Below are 25061 nucleotides of genomic sequence, written 5' to 3'. Positions count from 1 at the left end.
ATGTCAGTCTTTCAAAGAAATTGTACAGTTAACACAATTTATGCCAGCAGAGAGGCTGTCCTTTAGTGATAACCTGACTGTGAATTAACAGCGCACACTAATTTCACCCAAATATTACCAATACTCTATTTACTGGTCACTTTTGCCTGCAGTGACAATGATTTACCCACTTATACAGCAAGCTGTTCTTACTGTATTATTCCAACAAAGTTACATTGAATGTTTCATACCAAGGCTAAAGCTTTAACTACAGCATTATCTAACACTGATATTTTATAAAGCATGTTACACTTACACACAAACACCACTGTGTTACTATGTTTTTTTTTTTTTTTTTTTTTTTAAATTCCAATATACATTTAGTGATTCCTGCTCAAAAGGCTAAAATTTAAGTAATAAAAGGTTAACTACTAACAACACTGAAAAAGGGTTCCACTAAACACACAAAAATCAGTTGGACCAACACCAGAGCATGCCAAAATGCAAAAATTTTGCATGATTTCAAATAATGACTCATAACAACACAGGTACTTCCTAATTTGTAAGATCCCACTGAAGTTACTAGACTTACTTTATGTAATTAAATGAATGGTTTCAGGTAGTAATAGATAACCCTTGGAACAAAAAGGTATTTCCTGTAAGTGCAACTGAGAACTTGTCTGATCTTGGGTGACCTTTATGCTTTTATTTTTTTCACTCCAGCAAAGCAGTTACTTAAGTTGTACTCATTGAGTTCCTCATAGAATTAATCAAATCACATTAAACTGAATGTGCTAAAAACTGGCCAAGATTTATATTTCAACCACATCGGATGGAGTTTGCATTGAAGAACACCTATAACAGCTAAGGTAATTAGTGATGCCCTGTGGTAAACTGGCATCCCATCTGGGGTATACCTTGAGTGGCCTAGAACCCTGTGCTTCTGGGATTGTCTCTGGACACTCAAAATTGTGCCTTATATGTGGTATCTGGTATGTGCTCAACAACACTGAGTGAGTGAGTAACTACGGTGAATCAACTTGCAGTAAGTTTACTCAGTTTTGGGAAATTAATGGAATAAATTACAGCTGAACATAAATGACTAATAAATAAGACTCTGAAGACAGTGAAATCACAGATTAATTCACAAGCTGATTCTGAAGAAAGCATCTACAGGGTTTCACCAGGACCAGAATGAAGAAACCCCAGCTGACAGCACCAGCACATCCTCCTTTGTGTGTGCGCATTCAGACACTACTGTCAATCCTTATTGTGTGTATATACATTGTGCCAATCAGCAGGAATGTGTTCGTGACCTTTCACATGCACATGCAGCTAACATACCCGTTTCCCTGAGTCAGATTGCGGGACTTTGTAAGATAGGGTGTATAGTAAGGGGAACTTAGCTCTCACCTGTGTTGGTAGCACACTGGGTGGCAAAGGGGTCTGTGAGGAGCTCTGAACCACAGTACTGCCAGGGGGTGGCTGCAGCGGGAGGGAGGGCACAGGCTGGGAGGGGGGCACCATAGGAATCTGTTGGGGAGACACATGGCGGGGGCAAACAGTTACTCACTTAGCTCTTTGCAGATAGTTGTGTTACCAGTGAATGCATTTTCTTTACACAGCCTTACAACTAAAAAAAGAAAGAAAGCTTCCACAACATATACATTTGCTTATATGTACAGTACATTATGATCAACAGAACAATGTCTAGCCAATGTTGGATCTCTTTAAATGAAAACAAATGATAGAGTAGGTTACCCAAACTGACATTCAAAACATTCACCAGTGAGCAACTTACCTTCATGCATAAAGGCACAATGTTTCCCCAGATTCCTACACCCCTGTCCTTCTACCCTCCACTATAAATAGCTAAATTTTATTTGGGGTTTCAATGCACTGCTGCAATGTACTCAAGAAACAAGAGGAAATCAAGTATAGGATAATGTTGGCAAGGCACTGAGTCAAAGCAAGAGAAAAGTGCGCTCTTGGAAAGAATTGCATTTTCTCTACCTGTGGAGGGTGCGATGGGACGTAGTAACCTCCGTACTACAAGAAACAAACACAACACAGTGTAAGAGAGAGTAGTCCCCACGCCACAGCCTTCACATGCAGGACAAGAGTCGTCAAAGAAAGGAAAGAAACCGCCCAACTGTTCAGTGGTATTTTCACCACAGCCATGATCCAACTGATCAGTGGTATTTTCACCACAGCAGTGACCAGATAAGGGGGGGAGGAACTGATACTCGAAATCACAATTCCACCTTCCTGCCTCTCAATCATGCCATATTTCGTGATGACCTGTAAAGGATATGGTTAGAGCGTACGTGCAAACACGCTGGAAAGTGACAGCAGCCAAGAGAACCTTACCTGCTGAGGAGGGAGAGCACTAGGCTGTGAGCTGGGGGCCTGTGAGTGAACACTGGTGACTTGGGGCCCAGGAAGCTGCCCTCCAGAAACCTGTGCCCGATTCCAGACCCAAGACGACAGGCAGACACAGGAACGAGAGGAAGGAGAAAAAAAATTTAAAAAAAAAATAAGAATATTTTCTTGTGGACACAACACACACCGACATACAGCACATCCCGATGTCCCACATACATATATGCACAGAGCACTCTGATGTTCAGATGTGTTACTCGGAACAAAAGAGTGTTTGTGTATGAACATATATGTAAAACATAACAAAAAAAGTGTTAGTTGCAGATGAGGTTTCATGCACGTGAAATCTCTAAGGTGATTTGTTGTGTTTGTGAGAGTTACTGTGCATAGAGCACAGACAGCACACAGTGTTGTGTCCATAAATGCAATTTCCCCATCGGCTCACACCTGGAACAGAACTGGTTCTGTATCATGTCCTCACAAAACTGTTTCTGGGGTGCATTACCAGACTGTGTCAACCAAACCAACCCTTAGAAGGCTGCAGGCAAAAATACTTGTCTGCCAGCTCTTACTTAGAGTCCACACAAGTATAGTTGCATAAGGTTGACCACCTACCTGATCCTGTTCTCACAACAGAAGACACTCCCATTAAAATCAAGAGGCTTTGAAGCAGTAAGTACAAGGTACATTGAGCAAAAAAAATAAATACATAAAAGCTCAAAAACAAAGCTCTACTGTGATTAGACAGGTGTGACTACAGTGATGCTGAAAATTCCAGCATTCTAAGGGTTAAACGGATGACTTCTGACCCTTATACCATTAAAATGAGCATGTCACAAAACTTGACAACTTGGGATACAGAGCTGTTTTCACACTTGTTTACCTCATTATGATCTGTGTCCATGGCATAGACACAACACACAAAAGGGCACGTTAACCGTTTCCAGCCAACTTCATTAAGTACGCTCTACAATATAATTTACTTAAGGGGGGGAAAAAAAAAAAAAAAAAAGATGCCATCCTAGAACAGTTCTATTTCATTAAACCAGTTTTTAACACAAGCTTTTGTTGTATGTTTGTGTGTTCTATTAGAGTTGTACTCAAAGTTACTTTGGCCTCTTGTCAAAACCTCCTAGTCAACAAAGCCAAGAAAAACTAGTGACATTGCCTTGCAAATATTGTGTCTGGTACTTCTTCATTCCCCTCCTGTTCAGGCCAACTTAACTTTGGAGATTGTATGCACAATACAAATATTTACAAATGTATTGTGTGCATAAATACCAACACACATTTTACATATATTTTTATATATGCACATACAAACAAAAACAGTATGCATGAAGGCTAATTTACCCAAGAAAAACCTCCAAATTTCTGTATTTAAATGCCAGACCACAGTGTGACAGTCAAAACAGACTGTTCATCCACCTTCAACAAACAACCAGTTAGGAAAAAGAAGGGTTTGGAGAAAAGGGATTTTAAAAATACCTGAAAACCTATTAAAAGCAAAGAAAATGACTGGAGGCGGCTATAAAAGCCTGGCTGGAAATGGTTACAACCACAGCCACAGGACAAATTAATCAAATACTCGAAAACAGGGGGAAGAAGAGCATGGTGGGTATAGTACCAAAGAGGAACCCTGATGGGCTGGGCCAGACTCCTGGTAAGCCAGGTCTGGTTGGTAGGTTGTCGGCCGGGCCCAGCTGCCATGGAGCATGTTCATGCGGGAGGCAGCTGTTGCGGAAGCCTCGGAAGGTGGTATGAACAGAAAGGTGGGCTGACTGGGAGGGTGCGCATCTGCCGCAGTGCTCCCATTGTCTGCACAGTAGTAAGAGGTGCGAGGAATTGTCTGGGCAGCAGAGGCATCCGCAGGGGGGTGCCCTGCATGCGGAGGTGGGGAGTGGAATTCACCAGCATCTGAGGAAGCCACAGAGTCACTGGAGGGCTCAGGGCTGCGGTCCTTCAGGCCATGTAGAAGCAGGTTCCCGGGGGGCAGGGGCAGCTCTGGACTCACATAGCTGTATAGCTCCTCAGTTACGGGCTGCAGACGGCCGCAGAGCCCTGGTGTACATGGTGGCTCCTCGAGGTTCAGGTCCATGGAGCCACGGCGAGCCCGATACAGTCTGCCGGCCAAGAGGCTGGGGTCCCCTGAAACACTCTGTAGCTGAAACTCAAATACAGTGCCAGGCACGGGCTCCCCAGAATGAGCCAGGACAGGTGGAGCAGAGTGTGGGAAGGACTGCTGCTGCTGGTAACATGGGTCAGCTCCTGTTGGCAAGGGGCCTGAAGCACTTATTGTCGGCAGTTGTGGAATGGGGCTGTGGGTCAGTCGCATGTGGCTCTGCATGTGTGGGTGGAGAAAGGCCTGACATGGTTGAGAAGGCTCATAACTGATGCCTGTAGCAGCAGCTGCTACATGCATCTGCTGGTGGAAGCTTATCTGACTCAGCTGGTGAGCAGTTGATGGGTAACCAGCATAGGCCAAGGCTTCATAGTGGTCCAGCAAAGGAGGCTGGTTGAGACCAAACCGGCGCACCGCCTCTTCCTGCTCCATCCTTGTGTCCTTGTACCCATACACAGGTTCCACCTGGGTCGGCACCAAAAGCACAGGTGTATCTGGTGCTCCACCCAAAGGCTCAAGCCCTGCAAATGGGTGCAGACTGCTTCCAAAAGTTCGGTAAGGGTTCTGAAAGTGGCGTGTGTGGGCCTCCAGGACAGAAGTGCTCTTGCGACGCTGAACACTGATAACTTTGGGTGGGCCAGAAGGTGGCGGCGAGAAGGAGATGGGCCGCTCCGGTATGGTGGGAAAAAAAATAGGTGTCTCTGGGAGGGCGGTGGCTCCTCCACTGTACGGACACGTCACAGACTGCGGCTGCATTGACATAAGATAGATTATCTTTATAAAGAAAGAGGCAGAATCATACATCGAGCGTCAGAGTAAGACAAAGACAACAGTATCATTGCACTACACAGCTTGAGTGCACAATCTGCTCCACAATAAACAGGAGGGTGTGAGGAGGGCAAAGGAAAACTCTGTGTGGCATTACAAGTACAGGGACGAGATAACATGACATCTTTTTATTATCTGAGTTATAATTAAATACAGGCCCCTGAGACTCAGACTGCAGCTGCATTTCAGAGAGGAACATCCACTATAAAATGCTTCATAGACTGTATAATTCAAAATGATATCCGCTTATTTCTGATAATGTGACTAAGTCTATTACATAACTGCCTACAGAAAACTCTAAGACTTCAAACTATGAAGAAATTTTTTAAAAAAAAGTGCAGATTAAGCTGTGCTGTGGACATCGGAAAACAAAAAAAAAAAAACTAATAACTAAAATATGGCATGACCACTTTATTTAATCAATACAGTAAAGAGCAGATATGTAAATCTGATGCAGCAGTCATACGGTCGCAGGGATGGCGTTACACCGGATAGCCTGTATTTAACGCAAACACAGGGCTCCCAACCAACGCGTCAAGGGAGAAGGGCATCTAAAACAAGACTGTCTGAAAGTGGGACAACGAGTTTCTACTTCTGTTGACCTGCTTTCAGACAAACTCAAGGACGAGTACACAACGCTTCGGCAACAGCAGTCAGTGGGACTTCAGCCAGGTCGTACAGCATTTACTAGTTTGAAATTAACCTCATTAAATCACTGCATTGATGTGAACTACCAGAGATTCTGTGCTGATCATTTGTAGAGATCAAGTTATACTCAGAATTAAGAGGACAGTGTGTCTTATTTCAGCCACACTTCTCACTTGTGATGAGAATCCTCTGTCCAGATTACGTTTGTTATTTTAAATTATGTTTAACGTCACTATTTTTATCAGACACTATGTAGTGAACACAACGTAGTATTATGAGTCCACACCTTATTCACCCAAAGTAACTTACATTGCTGCATACACTACTTACAATGTGTTACTCATTCATACATCAGTGGAACGCACTTTATCGTTCACACACTATACTGAACAGCATGGCTTCGGACAGCTCACTGGTGCTGTAACATTTGCACTTTGCACTAATCTCAATATTCAGAGATATTTTCCAAATTTGTGTATTGTTCGGCATGGATTCAGCTGTAAAGTGAATAATTCAAATTCGATTGAAAAAGAGACCTGCCTAACAGCTCGAGGTAGCCAGAAGTCCACATTTTCTGTGCTGAAGCTACAGCAAAGAACAGGTAGAGGCTGAAGCCCATCTGAATGCTCTCTGCCCTCTGCTCCCCTTCCCAACCCCTGACTATGTAGAGTTGGAGGACCTAGTGTTGTGCCACCTTGTGGCCCACAGGCACACTGACATACAGGGCTGGCAAAAAGGGCTGGGAGGCTGGCCCGGCGACGTGGAGGGGCTGAGTGCAGGGGCAGGACACATTCCAGTGCTTTGGAAAGTCGGCCCGCAAAGGTCTCTCCATCGGGTGCCCCCAAGTGGGGCAAGGGGGGTGTAGAGGGTGGCACGGGTGGGCAGGACAGAGGAGAGGCAGAAAGGTGGGGGACGCAAACTGACATGCTACGGCCTCGGCGACACGGAAGAGGCTGCAAGGGAGGGAGGTGGGGTTGGGGGAAGGAAGGGAACGTAAAAATAAATCAACCACATGGAAAACAAATCAAACAAACGTGACGAATCACTAAAACAAAAACAAAACGAAAGACGGAAAGCTCGTTGTGGTGAGAAAAGAGCAAAGACGTGAATGCGTGGGGGGAGACTGTCCACTTTGGAAGTAAAGTGGAAAACTGCCCAGTACGGCCACCGAGGGGGTGGGTTGTTGCAGCAACGGAATTAGAACAGTCCAAGAAATGTGCGCAACTAATTGACTCAAGTTTTTCCTTTTTAATCATGTAAGCTGGAAGCTGAAGTGAACACTGGTTTGAGCGACTTAAATCGGTTATGGATCATGCGTGCACTTTTAAGCAGAATATAAACGTCTAGTCTATCTCTAACCTTTCAAATAAATAAGCAAGAAAAGTTAACAGGCCACCAAGACAGAGAGTAATAGCAGGAAAAACCGGGCTGGTTCAGTTAACATTAAATATAAATAAGGAGCCCGACCAAGGAGGGGAAAGCTATTGTATTAAATGCAGTACAAAATCCAAATCCTGTGTGATGTGAAGGCAACAACTGCAGACTATTCCCAGGCACAGAGAACAGCAGACTCGGGGATATGAGCTGATTTTGAACCAGAGACACAGTGTCGAGCAGCGGGAGTTACTAAGAACACAAACTCCTGCGTGCTCTGGGCCCATGGTTAAACATGCTAAGAGAGGTCTGCTGTACCTCAATGAGTTTACACTTTATGACAGCAGGTTTGGCCATCCCTCACAGACAACCAGTACAGTAACTGCAGGGTATTAAGAAGCAAAGACACTTAAATCTTTGTTTTTAATCTGCTTTTGCCCAAAGAGGGCTACCACAGCCATTTTCTGTGACCTGGCACAAATGAAACATGTAGCTGTTGGGTACATGACACTGCAGATGTCTGATGCCATTACAGAGATTCAGGCACCACCTCACACACCAGGAAAGCCAGTGGCTGTGAGAATAGTGTCCTTTTTCCAACAGAGAATCACAAAGAGAGAGAAACTGATGACTAGGAGAGTCCTCCTGTGGGTTTGGAAATCTCAAGATGGTGGAGCAAGGAAAAGCCTTGTGGCATGACTCACGACATATTCAAATTGAAGACGACAAAAACACCAGCCCGGGGAGGGAGAAAAGCTGGCAACTCCTGAAAACATCCAACAGCAGCGACCAAACTGAGGATGTTTTACGGTGTAGAGTACAGGCGGAAGTTACAGAGAGAAGACAGTAGACTGAACAGTAAAATTTAAAAAAAAAAAAAAAAAAAAAAAAAAACCAATCACTTGACAAAATTCAACAAAAAGAAACAAAAAGAAATCCATTTAATTTTTTATAGGCCAAAATACAGTGGTTCTGTGCAAACTGTACAGGAAACCATCAATCCATCAACATTCCACAGATGACCTCCAAGATCAAACTCATTGATAATATAAAACTGCAATCAACTCAGCATTTTTTCCAAGGTAAAAATATGGAGTGAATAAACCAGATAGGACTGAACAATTTTATTCATATGTCATTGATAGTATGTGACATGAGTAAAATTTTACAATCTTGCTACCGGAAACTTAATGGTCTGTGTGAAATTGCAATGTAAAAAGCAGTCTAACTGTAAATATATGAAGAGTGACCGGACAAAGCCACAGAGTAATGATTCCCCTAAAGGAAGCAAAATTAAAAATGATTTATGACCAAATAATGAAGCAAATATATAAACAAAAAAAGTGTCTGTCTTATCATAACCTTCTTAGACACATGATAGGTTTGTGTGTGTTTCAGACAAGCAAATAACTAAAATGAGAATTTAACTTTGTTCAAAATCATAGATGCTGGAACAATAGAATCACTGAAGGCATGATGCCAATGAGTGACTGAAGGCCGTTTGTACAGCGGCTACGCAAAGTGGACAATGAACCTGACATACAGCAGAGGGCAGGAAGAAAATGGATTGATGGGCTCAGTCAGTTTGATCAGAGGTTACCATACCAACATGGTGAAGTCTCACGACTGGAACAATGGAAATGGGACACAGACCAGAAGGATACAAAATATAGGTCGCACAAAAAAAAGAACCTGAAAATAAACAAATACATGACTGCAATTCATGGAAGGGTAAGTCACTGGAAATGGGCAGGGTTGAGTAACAGGATGCATGGAAGCTAAGGTGCAGAAGCTGGGTTTGTTAGCAAAGGAATCAAACTGTTTAATTTGATTCCACTTGGTTTTCCCACATGCATCATTCTGTTATGATGATTACTTAAATACTGTACACATGATGCAGGCTTGTCATGTCCCCTCCAGAAAGGAAGTCAACCCAAAATGACAATTTCTCACACATGTGCACATGCGTGCACACACACAATCCATTTCAAGCAGGGTACAAAACAGAATAGGTATTCTTTCAGCCAAGCATGTCAGACTTGTTTAAAATAATCACTAACACTCATTTCTCCTTGAGATGGTTACCTGTGACTACAGCAACAAGCACACATATTGCCCTATAATGTCCTGCCCTTTCCTCGCAGTTATGTTATGGCCTTGTTACAACCCAAGACATCAGGTGTAACTATATTTTAACTATAAGCTATTTTCTCTGAACTCCCAGGGGCTTTTGAGTAGTTGCTGTCGCAGACTTGGCACCTAAGTGCACAGAAGATACCACAACTTCCTCAGCCCTGGCGAAAGCAACATTATTCCCCTGTTGCCAAAGCTGAGTGCCAAGAAAATTATGCTAGACAGAGAGACTTTGTGAAGAAGCCACCGAATCTGAGGTGCACCATCTTTGTTAGAATGGGCTTTAGTATAATTCAACACTTCTGTCATTCTGTTTAAGATTTCAGGGCTGCTCACAAGACTATAGATGTCTTGGCACACAGAAAATTTCAGAGGCTGCTATATGTAGTCATTCGGCATGTAATTTGTGGTTAAGTGTATGTTCACATAATCATTGCAAAACCTGATCTCTGCATTTATCCTAAAAATAATGAGATGTTTGTTTTCCAGTAGCTAATTTGGCACACAGCTGTGGTGGAGGAAATCTTATAACTTACAGTGGGAATTGTTGGAACTGAAAAACTCCAAGCACCCAAATGAAGTTAGCCTAACCCAAGTGGGAAAAAAATATATCTGGACATGATACAATACCACTTTAAGTAACGACATGTCATCTAAGCTATTGCAAAGTAGGTTGCTGAACCCATACAGCATTGTGTGATGATGACACTTACCATAGCCTGTGGCTGATAGGCGCTGTGCTGTGGGACCAAGCTGGGCTGGGAGGTTGGAGTTTGGTAAGAGGTCTGGCTGGTGGGTGGGGCCTGCTGTTGGTAGGTGCTATGCTGTGAGGCAGGAGCTTGGAAAGAGGCCTGGCTGGATGGTGGGGCCTGTTGATAGGCACTGTGCTGTGGTGCCAGGCTAGGCTGGGAGGAGGGAGCCTGGTAAAAAGGTTGGCTGGAGGGTGTCTCCTGCTGTTGATAGGCGCTGAGCTGCGGAGCCAGACTGGGCTGAGATGAGGGGGGTTGATAAGAAGCCTGGCTGGAGGATGGAGCCTGCTGCGGCTGAGCAGGTGGTGAGCTGTATGACATATTTGGCTGACCCAAAAGCGACTCTGAGAAAACAGAAGATCCCTGGCCACTGTCCGCTGTCCCGGTGGCTAACATGAACACAGGAAGGGCAAAAAAATAAAGTAAGTAACAAGAACATCTGACTCCTACTAGACTGTCTGCATTAAATCTGTAACTGGTGATATTTGTCAGCTAAATCTGATTTAGTTCAGCTTGCTGGGCCTCAACCTTTGGCAGCTCTTTATGTAATCATACTAAGTCCACGAGAGACTGGGATTGGGTAATGAGAGACAAGAGCCTGACACTCACATGAGACAGAGAGGCCAGACTGCTGAAATTGTTGTTGTTGTTGTTGTGGCTGCTGCTGCTGGTCCCCCTCTGGCTCCTCTGCTTCTGTCTGCACAGGAGCCGGGCCTGGGGATGTGGTGGTGATAGGTAGCTGGGTCTGCGACACGCCTGAAGCAGTCTGTGGAGGCTTCTGAAGCTCTGCCTGTTGCTGCTGCTGCTCTTCCTCCTGCTTCCTCTTCTCCTGCTCAGCACGGACCAACTGTCTTTGCTCCCGTTTGCGGTGGATCAGTGACACACGGTCCTTGATGGCTTTGGCCATTGTTTTGTGGTCACCCTCACATACGTAGCCAGAATCAACCTGGCACAGAGAAGGGCCAGTCTGAGACTCCTGTGCTTAGTGTACACCAACATGTGACAGCTTCTGATGCAGACCTCTAAGGCAAGCAGCACACTGAGGATGTAAAACCACCAATGTTCTCCTAGGAAAATCTCAGCATGCAATTTTCTTTGGGATTAATAAAGTTTTAATCCAACTTCCTATCAATCTATCTATCAATCAAGACTGGCAATACTAAGCTGCAATTATTGTAGGAACAAAAGCTGTCACTGGAATCACCACCAGTCTTGTGGATCAAGAACCTAGGTGAACGCAGAGCCCAACCCCTGGCTACCTACCATTTCCTGGGCCACATCGTCAGGGACATCTTTGCTGAGGTCAAAGGAGAACTCAATGGCCTCATTGTCTTTGTACTTGCCCTTGAGTTTCTTCACATCTTCAATACGCAACCACAGTTTGATGGCGATCATCTCCCCATCATCCTCCTCAGCCAGCTCCACCCGCACACCTGTCTCCTCTTGGAAGAAGGCATGGTTCAGCAGATCCTTGATAGAGTACCTAATGGAGGAAAGAGATGAAAAGCTGAGCTTAGACGGGGGAAAAAAGCAACTAATACAAAGTCAAAACTTCATAATGCCAGCCTTATCAAAGAAAGTAGCATGTGACAATGGTGTCTAGGCTGCTAAATTAATAAAATAAAAAGGGCAGTATGTTGCCATGGTATCCTGTTGAACTTGCTGTCCAGAGAAAACAATACATGACACTGACAGTCTGATGCCAGTTAAGTCTCAAGTGATTGTCTCATGATCAAAATGAAGTTCACTGAATAGTAAAGTTCATCCTTGCTCACGTCAAAAAACGAGTCGGAGTCAGACTGCTATCAATAGCAAAACACTGAAATGTTTACTTGTTTTGGTTTAGGAAAACAGGGTAGAGAAGTAAATGCATAGCAAAAGTGTACTTTTAAGTCATGCATTAACACACACATAAAACCAATCTCTACCAATTTACCACTTTTTTCCTAAAAAGTGAAGTTCTTAATATAATTATTTATGACAAAAGAAATGAAGAATTACTGCCCAGTAATCTCACCTTTCATCTTTATTTTGACGAATACATCCCTCGATGATCTCCTTCACTTCAGGTATGGCTACCTTATCAAAGCTGCCTGGCTTCACACCCTGATGTGGAAAACATAGGAAACTATTCAGACGGTGCAATGCAAACAGTAGCAAAACCCAAACAACCAAACCTGTCATCTCCTAATACAATGGTAAAGACTGACTTGAACTTCAACTGAAGACCTCATCATAGACTGAAGAGAAGACCTCCCAGGAGAGAGATTTTAAATGCACAGGAAGCAGCGGCTGAACAAAGATGTGTTGTTATAATTGTGTTAAACAGGACACAGCTAACATGCAGTGTTAAAGTAACTGATTCAAAATACAGTTTTGGTGATACATCCAAAAAAGGAGGGAGCTGCACTCGTGTTTTCCTCAACTGCTATAGCCAGACATATGACACGGAGAAAGTCACCAACTGACATGGTTTACCTCAGGACTCCAGTGAGGGCCAGGAAGGAGTTAATATGGGATGTACCAGATGGTGATGAGTCTTATAAGATTTGAGGTGCAGAAGAGTTCAATTACTTAACTAACTGCATAACAGTTGAACAATAAGCTAATGCAAATGTCTGAGTTAAAGCATAAAATCACCTAACAAACCACTAATAGTAAACAATACTTAGGACTCTTGGTTGGGCTTCAATGGAACAAACTTAACATTTCTTACTAATGATTCTGTAGGAAAAAAACCACCGTAGTTTTTTTTTTATTTTTTATTATTTATTTTTTTTTTTTACAGCATCAGAGCAGTTACAGCTAATGGACACCATAGTCCAAAGAAATCCATTGCTAGAAATTGGAGAACAGTCCAAACTCCAAAAGGGATACTGAGCCTTGACTGACAACATCCTAAGACTTCAAGAGGGACTATATCAGAAGAGAAAATCTCAAAAGACTTGAAGATGATTACTGAAGGACTGTATTGATCCTTCATGGCTCTTGGAAAAATGCAAACTTCAGTCACCCAGTAGGTCTCGCTCAGAGTTTAGTTCCACTAAAGCCCTAAATCTACGCATCCCAACAATGCAAGTCTGGCACAAGCAAAAATATTAACTGGTGTTTCAAACTTTTTCTTCTTTTTTTAAACATTCAAAAGGTGTTATGCAATGAGCTAAAATGTATTTGAAAGAGACACTACTTACCCAATTCACAAATCAGAAACGGAACTGGACAAGTCCAGCACAAAGCAGGTATACAGCATAAGGAGCACTGTGAATCCTAACAAGGGTGGTGAGCTATTTAACACATCATCTTCAGATCCACATACTTATATAACTGTATCCCCCCCCCCCCCCTCAAATTCCAGGCACAAACAAAGTTAGAGATGACGGAAGGGCTAATTGAATTAAGTCAGAAAGACGCGGCGCTCAAAGAAAATACGGTGCTTAAAAGGCTCATTATCGATGCTTGGACATTATGAACAAGCAGATTTAAGCTGGACACTTGCTGATTTTAGCTTCATCTGAGCTGTCAAATAAAGAGGAAAATTAATGGTAATCATTCTGTCCTTCTAAAAGAATGGAAAATGTAAGGGGAGGAGAAGGGGGCAGACAAATGTCAACCAATAAACGGAAGGAATTAAGACTTCAACTGCCAAACCCAACTGGCGTTGTTGAGTGCTTATTACTTTTGTATGTCTGTATTTTCTGAGAGCCATTTGTTTTTACCACACATAATTGCACTAAAAGGTCCAGTGGATTAAGCGGTTTCCCCAACAACAAAGAACCCAAAAATAAGTAAGTAACCTTATCCCTAAAGGACTGAGGACCAGTGACATAGTAATTAAAGCACGGGCAGAGGGTACAGTGTGGGGAATTGACCATTTAGCTCATACCCCTGCAGCAGCGTGCACAAAAGTTAGACAATATAGTCATTTCTCCAAAACACTGGAAAGAGGATTTGTTCTTTTAAGAGTGTGGTGGGTAATGCTTGTACTGCTCTTGGCTCTTAAAATGAAGGTCTCGCTGAAAAGACGATGAGACATCAAGAATCAAAACTGGCCCTAATCTAATTGTGTGGGAGGCCATGATAAAGAATAATGGGTTATAAAAAGCTATCTTTAAGCAACCATTTGCCCATCAAGGTGAGTAATTTTTAACCACTGAGGTTCTTGCGCTTGTCATAAACATCCCACCCTCAGCGCAACCTCACCAGGCACATGCCACTACTCCAATGAGCCTGTGGGTTACAAATTACTCATGCAGTACATCACATGCCTAGTGGATTCCTTCAGTAAACTCCTACACTTTCACATTATACTGTTTCCATGGAGAGCTTGGAGGGAGAGCACAACATTGCTGTCTACAATTACATTAAGTACATGTTCAAGATCATACCCATAAGTCATGTTTGCGAGTGAGTGGAATACCAGCATACTTCAAGCCAACAAAATGGTTATTTTCTTCCCTACTGGTCAAATTCCTGATTGCTCACCCCGCATTCAGGACATTCAAAAGCCTGTGGGAGTAAGAAGACTGCTGCTAGTGAGAAGTGCAGTGGAATCCAGTCCGTGCCCTCAGACTACCACCAAATCAGTTCTAGGCACAAAGATGAGACCAGATTTAGGAGGATACTTATCATACCTTTCATGTATCACAACTGCAAGGACGTAGCTGTGTCGTCACCCCCATAGAGAGCACAATGGAGATCTGACAATGAGAATGACATCCTACAAAGACCAACACTGAGAAGTCTGAATGAATTCCAAAAAAATTCCAAGAGCTCTGCATGGAATCTGAATTCTGAATGAAATATGTGGATTTCACTTGGTCTTAACAGGGGACTGTTCAGATGCTGAAGGGACAAGAACTTTAGTCACTAAAGGCAACGATTACACTGCTGCTTTTTCCCCAAAAATGGTTAGACATTTAAAAAGAATTAGAAGTGTCATTTCATGTGTTCTCATCAGTTACATGTTAACACAATCTGGTAAGAACCCCTAAGAAGCTTGTTTGGGCATAAGTTTGATAAATCTGAGCCAGTGGTTGTGTCTAGTCCACTGACAATGAGCAGCCTAATCAAAATGAATAATGCAATATTCACCACACCATCACACTTCAACGTTTATTGGATCATATATTTTTAAGAAAAAAATTTCTTTGCTTTTAATAGCCCCAGTAAAGTTTAACAAAATAATTTATTACATTGTTTGTTTAAACTTTGGATTCTCCTGCTTTTTGGCAAGTCCTTATGAAAATAAATATTTGTAAACTTGCTAGTGGTGAGTAAATAAATTCAGGTGATAAGATGATTAGCTGGTCTGGATAGTGATAGTAACAATATAAAATGGTAATTAAAAATGGCACCTAACCTGTTTTGAAAAAAAGTGTATGTGATCTCTCGTTCTATCATAAAGACATTACTTGTTTAATGCTGCCTTCTCCATCAGCCTAAAATGTGCAAGTTCACATCATCCTGTGACGACTCCATCTTGGGTACCATCACTGTTACTACTACTACTACTACTACTACTACTACTACAACAACACTGTGCTGCCCCCTCCTGGAGTAAAGGCATCAAACTCTTACTGCACAGCCACAGTTGCAGGTCTTCAGTCTCCTGTCATATCAAACATTACATGAGGCTTCCTTTGCTTCCTGTAGCAGCTAACAGCTTATGACCAACTCATTTACAAGAGCAAGACAACACAAACAACTAACTCATGCAGAGCAGGAAATGAAGAGCCACCCATTGAAGACTTCATAATAGAAAGGGGATGCTAAGAATAAGGTTACAAAATATTCAGCACACAGGGGACAGCAACAACAACTGGGGCCCTAAAAGACACAATGTTAAAAAAAAAAGAAAAAAAAAAAGAAAAAAGAAAAAAAAAGTGCTTTTATGCATCTAAAGGAGGACACCACATAGTAGCAAGACTCTTGGTGATAACACTGTAAAAGTTCCTGCAAACCTTGCTGGCTGCTGGTGTTCTGGGAGGCAGCTGCTGGCTTAGTGGTTATAACTGCTGCTTTTGGACCCAAAGGTCACAGGTCTGAGTTTCACCTCCAGCTGTGGTACCCTTAAGCAAGGTACTTACCCTGAATTGCTCCAGTAAAAAACAACCTATATAAATGAGTAAATAACTAAGTAGCCTAACACTAAGTCGCTTTGGAGAAAAGCATCAGCTAAAGTAATGTAATGTAATGTTCTACCAAACAAAGCTGCGAAGAACTGCACAGGGCAATCGATATTTCAATGATGAAATACACTGAACATACAGTACATCCAGTTAGATATTAAAAAATGCCCAAGAGAGAGCTTGTGACAGAAAATGTCTTATAATGCTGTGCATAACAGCAACATCTGAAGTCCCATCTGAAGGCTATATGAAATTAACACGATCCAAAGTCAGTTTTGACAGCTTATAACATGCTCATGAGTTATACTGTCTGAAACACAAAACTGGGGGGGAATTTAAATCCAGCTTGAATGATGTGAATAACAATAAATACTGGACCACACAAGCCTAATGGAACCTCGTCGCATACTGTGCTGCCTTTTCAGTAAAGGTCAACATTGAACCTCCTTACACTGATCCATCAGTGGAGATTCAAATAAAGAAACTAAGAAAAATATTGTACCATCACAAGAGCCAAGGCCAGTCAGCTAGTCTGGAAAAGTAGCCCCAGTCAAGAGTGAAAAGTGAGGGAAAGGGGGAAGAGATGGCGGTGCACTTGCTGGGTGGAGGGGGCACTTACGCTGGTGACTCTGCGGTAGATCTGGGCGGCGTTCTGGCACTCGGAGTACGGGTACTCTGAGGTAGCCATCTCCAGCATGCACATCCCAAAGGCATACACATCCACCGACTCGTCGTACTTCTCCTCATACATCTCAGGCGCCATGAACTCAGGGGTACCTTAAACCAAAAGAACGACTCAGAACTCTCAGTGCCTCGAGACAGCGGACTCCTCCGGCCAACTCACCGGGGAGGAGTGGTAGGAGGAGGAAGAGGGAGGTGAGAGGGGGTGTCGGGGCCGGCTGTCACTGAAGCACCCTGTGAGGAAAGAGACAGGACAGTGGGGGGGTGGGGAACAGGGGACAAAAAAAGAAAGAAAAAATAACAAAAAAAGAGGGGAAGCCAAGCTCAGTTATTCTGTAGTGAAAAGAGAACAAGTTTCTCTCTGTAAGGCCTTTAGGGGTCTGGAGAGTAGCGGGTGTACAAAACATGGTGTGAGGCCCGAATGTGTCTGCTAACTAATAATTTAAACCAGAATATAATGCACAATCACCAGTCAACGGTGCAAAATCTGTGGGGGCTTAAACAGAAGCAAAATAAATTCTCTCCCTAATTCCAAATAAAGAAGGTCCAATAAATAAATGAGTTACTCGTTCACTCATTTCCTAGCTGTGATGAGGTCATTTTCACAGTGCCAATGGAAATCAGGGCCCTCTTTTCCCACTAAAAGTTAGATTTATAAGAAAAAAAGACTAAGTGAAAGAGAAGTAAGGAACTAGCTATGGAACTAACTTATGTCAAAACCTTACCTTTATAAAAATATCAGTATGATAAATGCCTTTTTTTTTTTTTTTTTAAGGCAAGACTTACCTTTCAGTCAACCTGTGGCAAGGGAAGGTTTAAGCAGTTAGAGAAGCAGATCCCATAGCTAGTGTCTGAACAACATTGTTCTGTACACCCTTGTAGCAGGGAACTAAACCAAAGGCCTTTCAAAGAAAAACTTAAATTAGGAAAAATGAATTTGAGCTTTGGAATAGGTCACATAGCATTTTTTGCACTTACCAGGACCATTCTCTGTATACTTACTGTTGAAAACTGCAGTACATAATATAATCCATACTGCAGATTGAGGGAGAGAGTTGAGGTAATAGCCTACAGTTTAAAAAAATACTCAAGAATGTAAGAAAAAAGAAAAAAAATGATTAAAGGGAAAACAGCACGTAGATGATCGGACAGAAATTAACTGTATAAACTAACGGGAGAAAACAGAACAACAGTGGCGAGGCCTCCCCTTTAAAGAGATATCATATGTTATTGGTGGCAAAGACAGTCATTCTTCACGTAAGAGGCAGACCACAGGTTTTCAGACCATGGGAGACAGGATTACCCAAAACCGCAGCTGTCTGTCCATGCAAAATTTCACTACATGGGCCTGTCCTCAGAAAACCTCATCAGATCACAGAAGTGTATTAAATTTAGAGGGTTTACCTGGTTCCTTCATGGTTAGATCAGTTTCACCCTGTTTTGCAAAATAATGCACCACTGTGTAATTTCACATGAAGGGAAAAATCATGAGGACAAAACCCATTCTCCTCTGCTACTTAAAGTGACAGGTTCTTCGTTCTCCTCCAATTTCTTGATGCGGGGGGGGGGGGCATTCTTCCCCAAGAAACTGGAGATCTGACTGCGGTTTGGTATGGGGAGGGAGGGTTGCAGATGGAAAATCTGTGCTCTGTTTCCCATAACACCAATCAAATCCAAAGACACTTTGAAACTGAATTTAAAACATATTGTAATAATACTTAAAACGCACTGTAACCCACCACCGCAGCCCCTTAAGTACAGTCAAGGAGTGTGATCAAGAAACATTTTCAATGAAATCACCAAGGGATGCTTTTGTGAGCCTTGAAAAAAAGGCAAGGGGGCAGCTGTCTGTGGCCGACTCGTACCTATAACACTCTTGGCGAAGGAGGCCCTCTTGAGTGTGGCCAGACCCAAGTCCCCGATCTTGACAGAGCCGGTGGGGCCCGTAATGAAAATGTTGTCGCACTTGAGGTCCCGGTGGATGATCGGAGGGGTGCGAGTGTGGAGGAAGTGGAGCCCCTTCAGGATTTGCCTGCACCAGCTACGTAGCACTTTGATCTTCATCACTTTGAAACGCTTCAGGTAGCTGCAGTGGGCACAGGCAAGAAAAACAGGTCATACATCACTGCAAACAAACACCCTTCAATAAATCGAACATTTTTCCAGCATTTTCCATCAGCTTCTGTGGAAATGGATTAATTCCATTATGGTTCAACAGTAAAAACCAATTTGCAGTATATGAAAACTTGCCACAATATTGTCCTTCCAGTCCTCTGTATGCTTACCTGAGCTGGTCCAAATTCATTCCTGAAAACTAACTAACTTTCAAAAATAACAAAATGATTTCTCGGAAAAAGTTCCAATCTGGCCCAAGAAGAACCCAAGTTCACCCCAAATAACCTTAAATGATGCCATCTGTCATAAGGAAAAAGTTGTGCAACAATAAAACAAAAATAAAATTTTTTAAAAAAATGCTTCCACTAAGTAAACTTGTCATAACATTGTACATAGACTAGCTTCAGAAAGACAAAAGTTGTGTGTTACATTTAAATAAAGCAATAATCTGAAATTAGAAACACTTATGTAAAGCAGAATACCCAAACACAAACATGCAAGTACGAAGGTGAGACCATAGAATGTAAATTAAAGTGTAGGTACACTGGTCCCACAATGCTGTGCGGCTCACAGTCTCTTACACAGGCCCTTGGTGAATTTTTGAGATGTGGTCTCAGTTTTTCGGCCGGACCTAATACTGCCAGGCCTCGATTAGAGATAGCAGACCAAACTGAGGAAAACCCATACCAATTAAGGGAAATGGTATTCATAATTGCAGAATACTGGGAAACCAAACAGAAAAATTGAAAATTTAAATTTTTTTAACACACACACAAGTATAGCACTTATAGGGATGACTCACACCAACAGGGCCAAGATTAATGTCACCAGGCAGGCCATACTCACGTTTTGAGGGTTCCTGATGTCATGAGTTCTGTCACCAGCACAATACACTTCTTGCCCTTGCAGGGAGACTCCCAGGAGTCATAGAAACGCACAATGTTGGGGTGCTGCAACCCCTTCAACATTCCAGCCTCCTCCTTGAACCGCTGCCGCTCTGATTTGGATAGTTTGCGGTCCTGTGAAATGGTAAGTACAAAGAGGCTGAAACAAGCAAACAAATTATCCATAGCAACCCAAAAGTGATTATATCACAGCCAAGCTGGGCAGAACTCAGCTAATGAATTCAATCTCCTTATAAGGTCCTTCATGGAAAATTTCATTCTTTGACAGAATGAGTTAATTTCTAAATTCAGAATTAAATGTACAGTAATACTTTTGTTAGCTATAAATGAAAGGATGCTGCTTCTCTCTGCTCCATGATAACTGAGCAAAACTAGGGTACAAGTCATCTGGGCAATGAACCAGTCAGCATAAAGCAAGAGAACACAGGTCCGCATCAAGCTCAGCAAGACCTCAACACTGTCTCATGGAAGATTGCCAATGGCTCAATGGCTCATCCAAAATCCAACACACTGAACACCACACTAACAACTACAAGCTATGAACCGATTAATACTCCACACCAGTGGTGTCCAACTGTTTCTGGCCAAGGACCACAATCACTGTGAACTGGTTAGAGGACATAAAATTAAAAAAAAGTAAACAATGGGTTTAAAGCATTATCATTAAAAAAAAATTTCTGATATATAGATGGATATAGGATACTTCTCGTAAGACATTTCTTGTAGAAGTCCAACACAGAGACATTAACTTTTCCCAAAAGTTGGAGAGACAAAATCAATACACTCCAACAACAACAAAGTGTTGTGTATTTTAAATTGTTGTCAACACTAGGGGCTAATTTGTCCACACAGTAAGCCGTAGTCTGTCTTGATAACTTATTTTGCAAACTTTTTTTTATTTCCTCAGTACGTATTCTATCAGCATCCTGCTCACTGGAGAGCCTATAGCAGGCCAGAACCATCAGGAGAGCCATTAACATCATCAAGGACAACAGTCATCCCCAGCACAGCCTTTTCACACCCTTACCACGAGGCAGACGCTACAGGAGTGTGAAAGCCAGAACTTCAAGGCTGAAAAACAGTTTTTAGTCACCGGCCATCAGGCTTGTGAACGACACCCACCCGCTGCCTCTCCACCCATCACGGCAGACACGGTTCACCCTCTGAGCCCGAGAGGTGTCGGCTACCCCCCATCCCTCCTACACAAACACGTACACATCCACAAAGCCAATAACATCAGAGACCACAGACTACCTCCGCATACCTTGCGTACACAAATACACACCCCTCCTTCGACCGCAAATAGACCCAATCTACCTCTGCAGGACTTTGCACGTGTACGACTTCCATGTTTACATTGCACACTGTACACTTTATATATGTATATAAGCTCGTTTCTTGGATTTTTGCACTAATAGGAATTTTTGTAAATTTGTGATTTACACCTTGTGTTTTTTTCTTTCGTCCTTATACTTTATGTCATAGGCTGCTGAGAGGATTCAAAGAGTGAGAATCTCAATGTATGGTGTAACGAACTGTTTACTGTACACATGACAAACTCTTGAATCTTGAAAAAACATTTAAATTTGCCATATAAAAGGTTTCTGGTTCGTAGCAATAATTTCATGTTTTTAATAAAAAGCCCTCCCAACTACTGACTAGAAGAACATGTTCTTACAAACCAACTGTTATCCCAAAAGTTTACTTTGCAGTCTGGATACCTGAGAAAGGGTGTGTAATCACCCAAAGAAAGGGGTGTCACGAAGCCATGTTTAGACATGAGCTGGTTTAGACAGCCATGCGCAAGATGACAATCGTCTCATCCCCGAAAAGCAGTGATGACTTTGGATGGAAACTGGGCCAATGCACAAGCCACTGTAAGAGAGAACACCGCGTGCCTTTCTCGAAGAGTGCTGCATCATGTACTGTGGCTAACCACAGCGACAACATTCAGCACACCGCTGCTTAAAATAATCCACTTCATCTATTGATATCTGCATCCCTTTTTAAAGCAGATTTACAAAGGTGGAAATGTTACACAGCTATCGTTTAAAGCGTAAGAGCATGACAAGAGACCATACACAGCGACGGTGACTTGCTCCCACCAGTAGTCCCAGGTATATCCCACATATTCTATAAGCCCGAATACCAGACAGATAACAGGTGGCTTTGCACAGCAGGCAGCACCACTAAGCAACGGGTCCATGCCACTCTAATGTACATCATGTGGAGTAGACAGAACTAATACAAAAAACAGTAAACATGTGCAATGCTAAGAACGAGCTGCTCACAGAGCCTGGTTCAGAAGCTCCACGTAAGTGACACACAGGCTTGTTATGTTCAGCTCTCACACCAGGCCAGTAACACCAAGCTCACACTGCAGCCAGACAGGACTCAATTCCTCTAGACCCGCTTTCACATGTGACCCTGAGCTCATGCACATCCACCATCACACAATACATTGCTTTTAACCATCTCTGCATCTCATTTGGGGGGGGGGGGGGGGCACGGAGATGCAACGGGTTTGGCCAGGGCCTGCTCTGTGATGGGCCTGGGGTGCCTTGTGGAGGACTGGTGTACTGTCCAGAGTGTGTCCCCTCCCCCTTCAGTATTGCGTCCTGTGTTTCTCGGTTTGGGCTCCGACTCACCGCAACCCCACTCGGGACAAACAGTTGTAGATCGTGTGTGTAGCTCCCTCTATGGTTAAGCACACGCCTCAGACTGTGGACAGCAAACTGGCAGTCTTCCAGCCAGCAAAGAGAACCAGGCTAAGCAGGCCAGGGCCCCCTTATACAGCCATCATCCCGTTTGCTCACCCAACGCCCTCCTTTATAAAAACAGACACGGTCCCCAGATCCAGAGAAGGCTAATTTAAGCAAAAGGCCTCCAAGTGTCCTTCATTAATAATGATCATCACCACTGAAGGAGCTCTTAATCCACCCCACCCTAGTCCACTGACTCTCACAGCAGATCAATATGAAGAAGCACCAAGACTAGAATTTCTGCCCTCTATCCTTAGAATAACCTTTGATGCAAGGGTATGGAAACTAAGTCCTGTTATAGTGAGACCAAGGGCAAAAAGGATTTACATTTCCACACATATAATAGATTCACGCCCGCCAAGGCCAGCATAGGATCAAACTGCTGTTTGTTGGGATTTGTAGCCTTTTTCCTGGGATTTGTACTGCAGCCGTACCACATGCAGATAGTCTGCTCAGTGGAAAAGAGGCTTTCGAGGCATCGCACCAAACACTCGTGCTGTGTCATGGAGCAATTTAGTTAAGGTAAGTTTTGATTTCAATCAAGTACAAGAAGAATAAATGAATGGATGAGGGGTGGAAAAAAGGCCTTCTCTAAAGGGCAGGTGAAGGGTGCAATTCAATATAAATAATAAAATATTTTCAACAGAAAGCGAGTTATATTGCAATTTGGGACTCCAGAAAATGCAGTAAAGTTCTCAGGCTGCATCTCTACTCAAATAACCTTTTAAGAATGACAGAACTGAGCAGTAGCTTCCTCTAGCCTCCAGTGAGGGAAAGCTGGACTGCACCCTAAGGCCTGTAGACTTCCACTGTACAGGGAACTAGTCATTCAGCACACACTCTAGAGAGACAGGGTGGACAGGCATATGCAAGAACACTTACTGCTGGTCAGAGTACAGCCTGGGGCTAATGCTCAACTTCTGCTTTCCCTGAAATGGAGCCATAAAAAGGAGTCAATATGCAGATTGTTGGTCTGATTTCTTATGCTGTAAAATAGCACTGGGGCAGAGGAAGCACAACGCCTGAACAAGTTAAATGGACAAGTAAGCTGAATACAGAAAATAGAAAACTTATGGAACCACAGCTGCAGAGCAAATTAGTCTGCCCCCCCCCCAAGCAGGCAACAGTCCAGGAGAACTCACCAAGGGCCTAACTGAAATGTATCGGGCCAAAACGAGCCTCGATTCTGAAACCCAGCCTGACAACACATATTTTGACTTCATGGAGGACTTTCCAAACAGTTTAAGAGCTCACAGCTGGCCTGGAATGTAGCACACAATGTGGATGACCCACCCTCCTCCCGCACTGTGGCCTACTTTCTCTCCAGTCCAGCCCAGTCCATTTTGATCCAGCACAGTCCTGTCCAACGTGGGGCTCCAGGACCCAGAGTAAAAAAAAAAAAAAAAAAAAAAAAGTGCACCTTTGACTGCTCCACAACAAAGGCCAACATCTGCAGGATGGATCCAGAACACACCGCAGACCATAGACAGGATGCTGGCGGCCATGTTAAAGGACACAGAAGGTTGCATGTTACAACACATTCTGCAGCCCATCTCTAGGCAAGAGATGCCAAGAAGTTCATTTGCTATGATTTACTATTAAAAATGTGAAGAGAACCAGTTTTCCCACCCAAAGTTAGAACTGTGATGTTAGTCACTGAATGTGATTCTTTACTTTTTCTATACAGTTTGGAGTTCTCCTGAACCCAGAATTCCAGTTTGCACAGAACTCATCCCAGAGCAGCAGTCAACCTGCTGAGGGCCCCCCCACACCCCTGCCAAACAGCCACCCATCCACAAACTCATTAGTTATAAGGAAACCAATGGAAAAACTTTTAATTCACCACCTGTGCAAAAAAGAAACAATGGGAAAGCTAATAGTTAACTGATCTTTTTATAACACTAATAAAAAAATGATGTGGTGGATCAGTCATGTGACTGATGGAAAGCCAGAGCTCCCTTTCCCAATAGCACTTAATGAATGATAAATAAACTGTGATAAATTTCATACATCACATCAGGCCTCGCTGATGCCTTCTGGGCAGAAATACATTGCAGGTTTCTATTAAGCCCTAGAAGTGGGCATGTGTTCAAAGGGATGTTGCTTCAGTAGCTTTAGTAGTGTTTATGAAAATCAGTAATATTTATTGAGATCTTGGAAACGTAGCCATCGCCCAACCATCACAACTTAGATGACAAAGCTAATGCACACTCAATGTTGGGAAATATTGGACATTACTCAGATAAGATTTAACT

At 43.0% G+C, this 25061-nt stretch overlaps 1 protein-coding gene across 8 annotated transcripts in view; it reads right to left on the bottom strand.

Moving 5' to 3' along the window:
- Positions 1-25061, bottom strand: part of wnk1b (WNK lysine deficient protein kinase 1b) — a 72517-nt gene that overhangs the window by 21855 nt on the left and 25601 nt on the right. For 6 of the 8 annotated variants that reach the window (XM_018729961.2, XM_018729960.2, XM_018729963.2 and 3 more), the window contains exons 3-13: positions 19986-20158; positions 18890-19110; positions 16963-17120; positions 12233-12321; positions 11479-11698; positions 10825-11161; positions 10180-10604; positions 3989-5233; positions 2350-2439; positions 1993-2028; positions 1393-1512 (exon numbers count right to left, since the gene is read on the bottom strand). In XM_018729961.2, coding sequence (XP_018585477.2) covers positions 1393-1512; positions 1993-2028; positions 2350-2439; positions 3989-5233; positions 10180-10604; positions 10825-11161; positions 11479-11698; positions 12233-12321; positions 16963-17120; positions 18890-19110; positions 19986-20158 — 3114 coding nt within the window. The remainder of the gene's footprint in view (positions 1-1392; positions 1513-1992; positions 2029-2349; positions 2440-3988; positions 5234-10179; positions 10605-10824; positions 11162-11478; positions 11699-12232; positions 12322-16962; positions 17121-18889; positions 19111-19985; positions 20159-25061) is intronic. The other 2 variants (XM_018729964.2, XM_018729968.2) reach the window with 2 other exon arrangements.

Source organism: Scleropages formosus, chromosome 21 (assembly GCF_900964775.1).
Source record: "Scleropages formosus chromosome 21, fSclFor1.1, whole genome shotgun sequence".
Taxonomy (NCBI): Eukaryota; Metazoa; Chordata; class Actinopteri; order Osteoglossiformes; family Osteoglossidae; genus Scleropages; species Scleropages formosus.
This window is presented reverse-complemented; position numbering and strand designations above follow the sequence as displayed.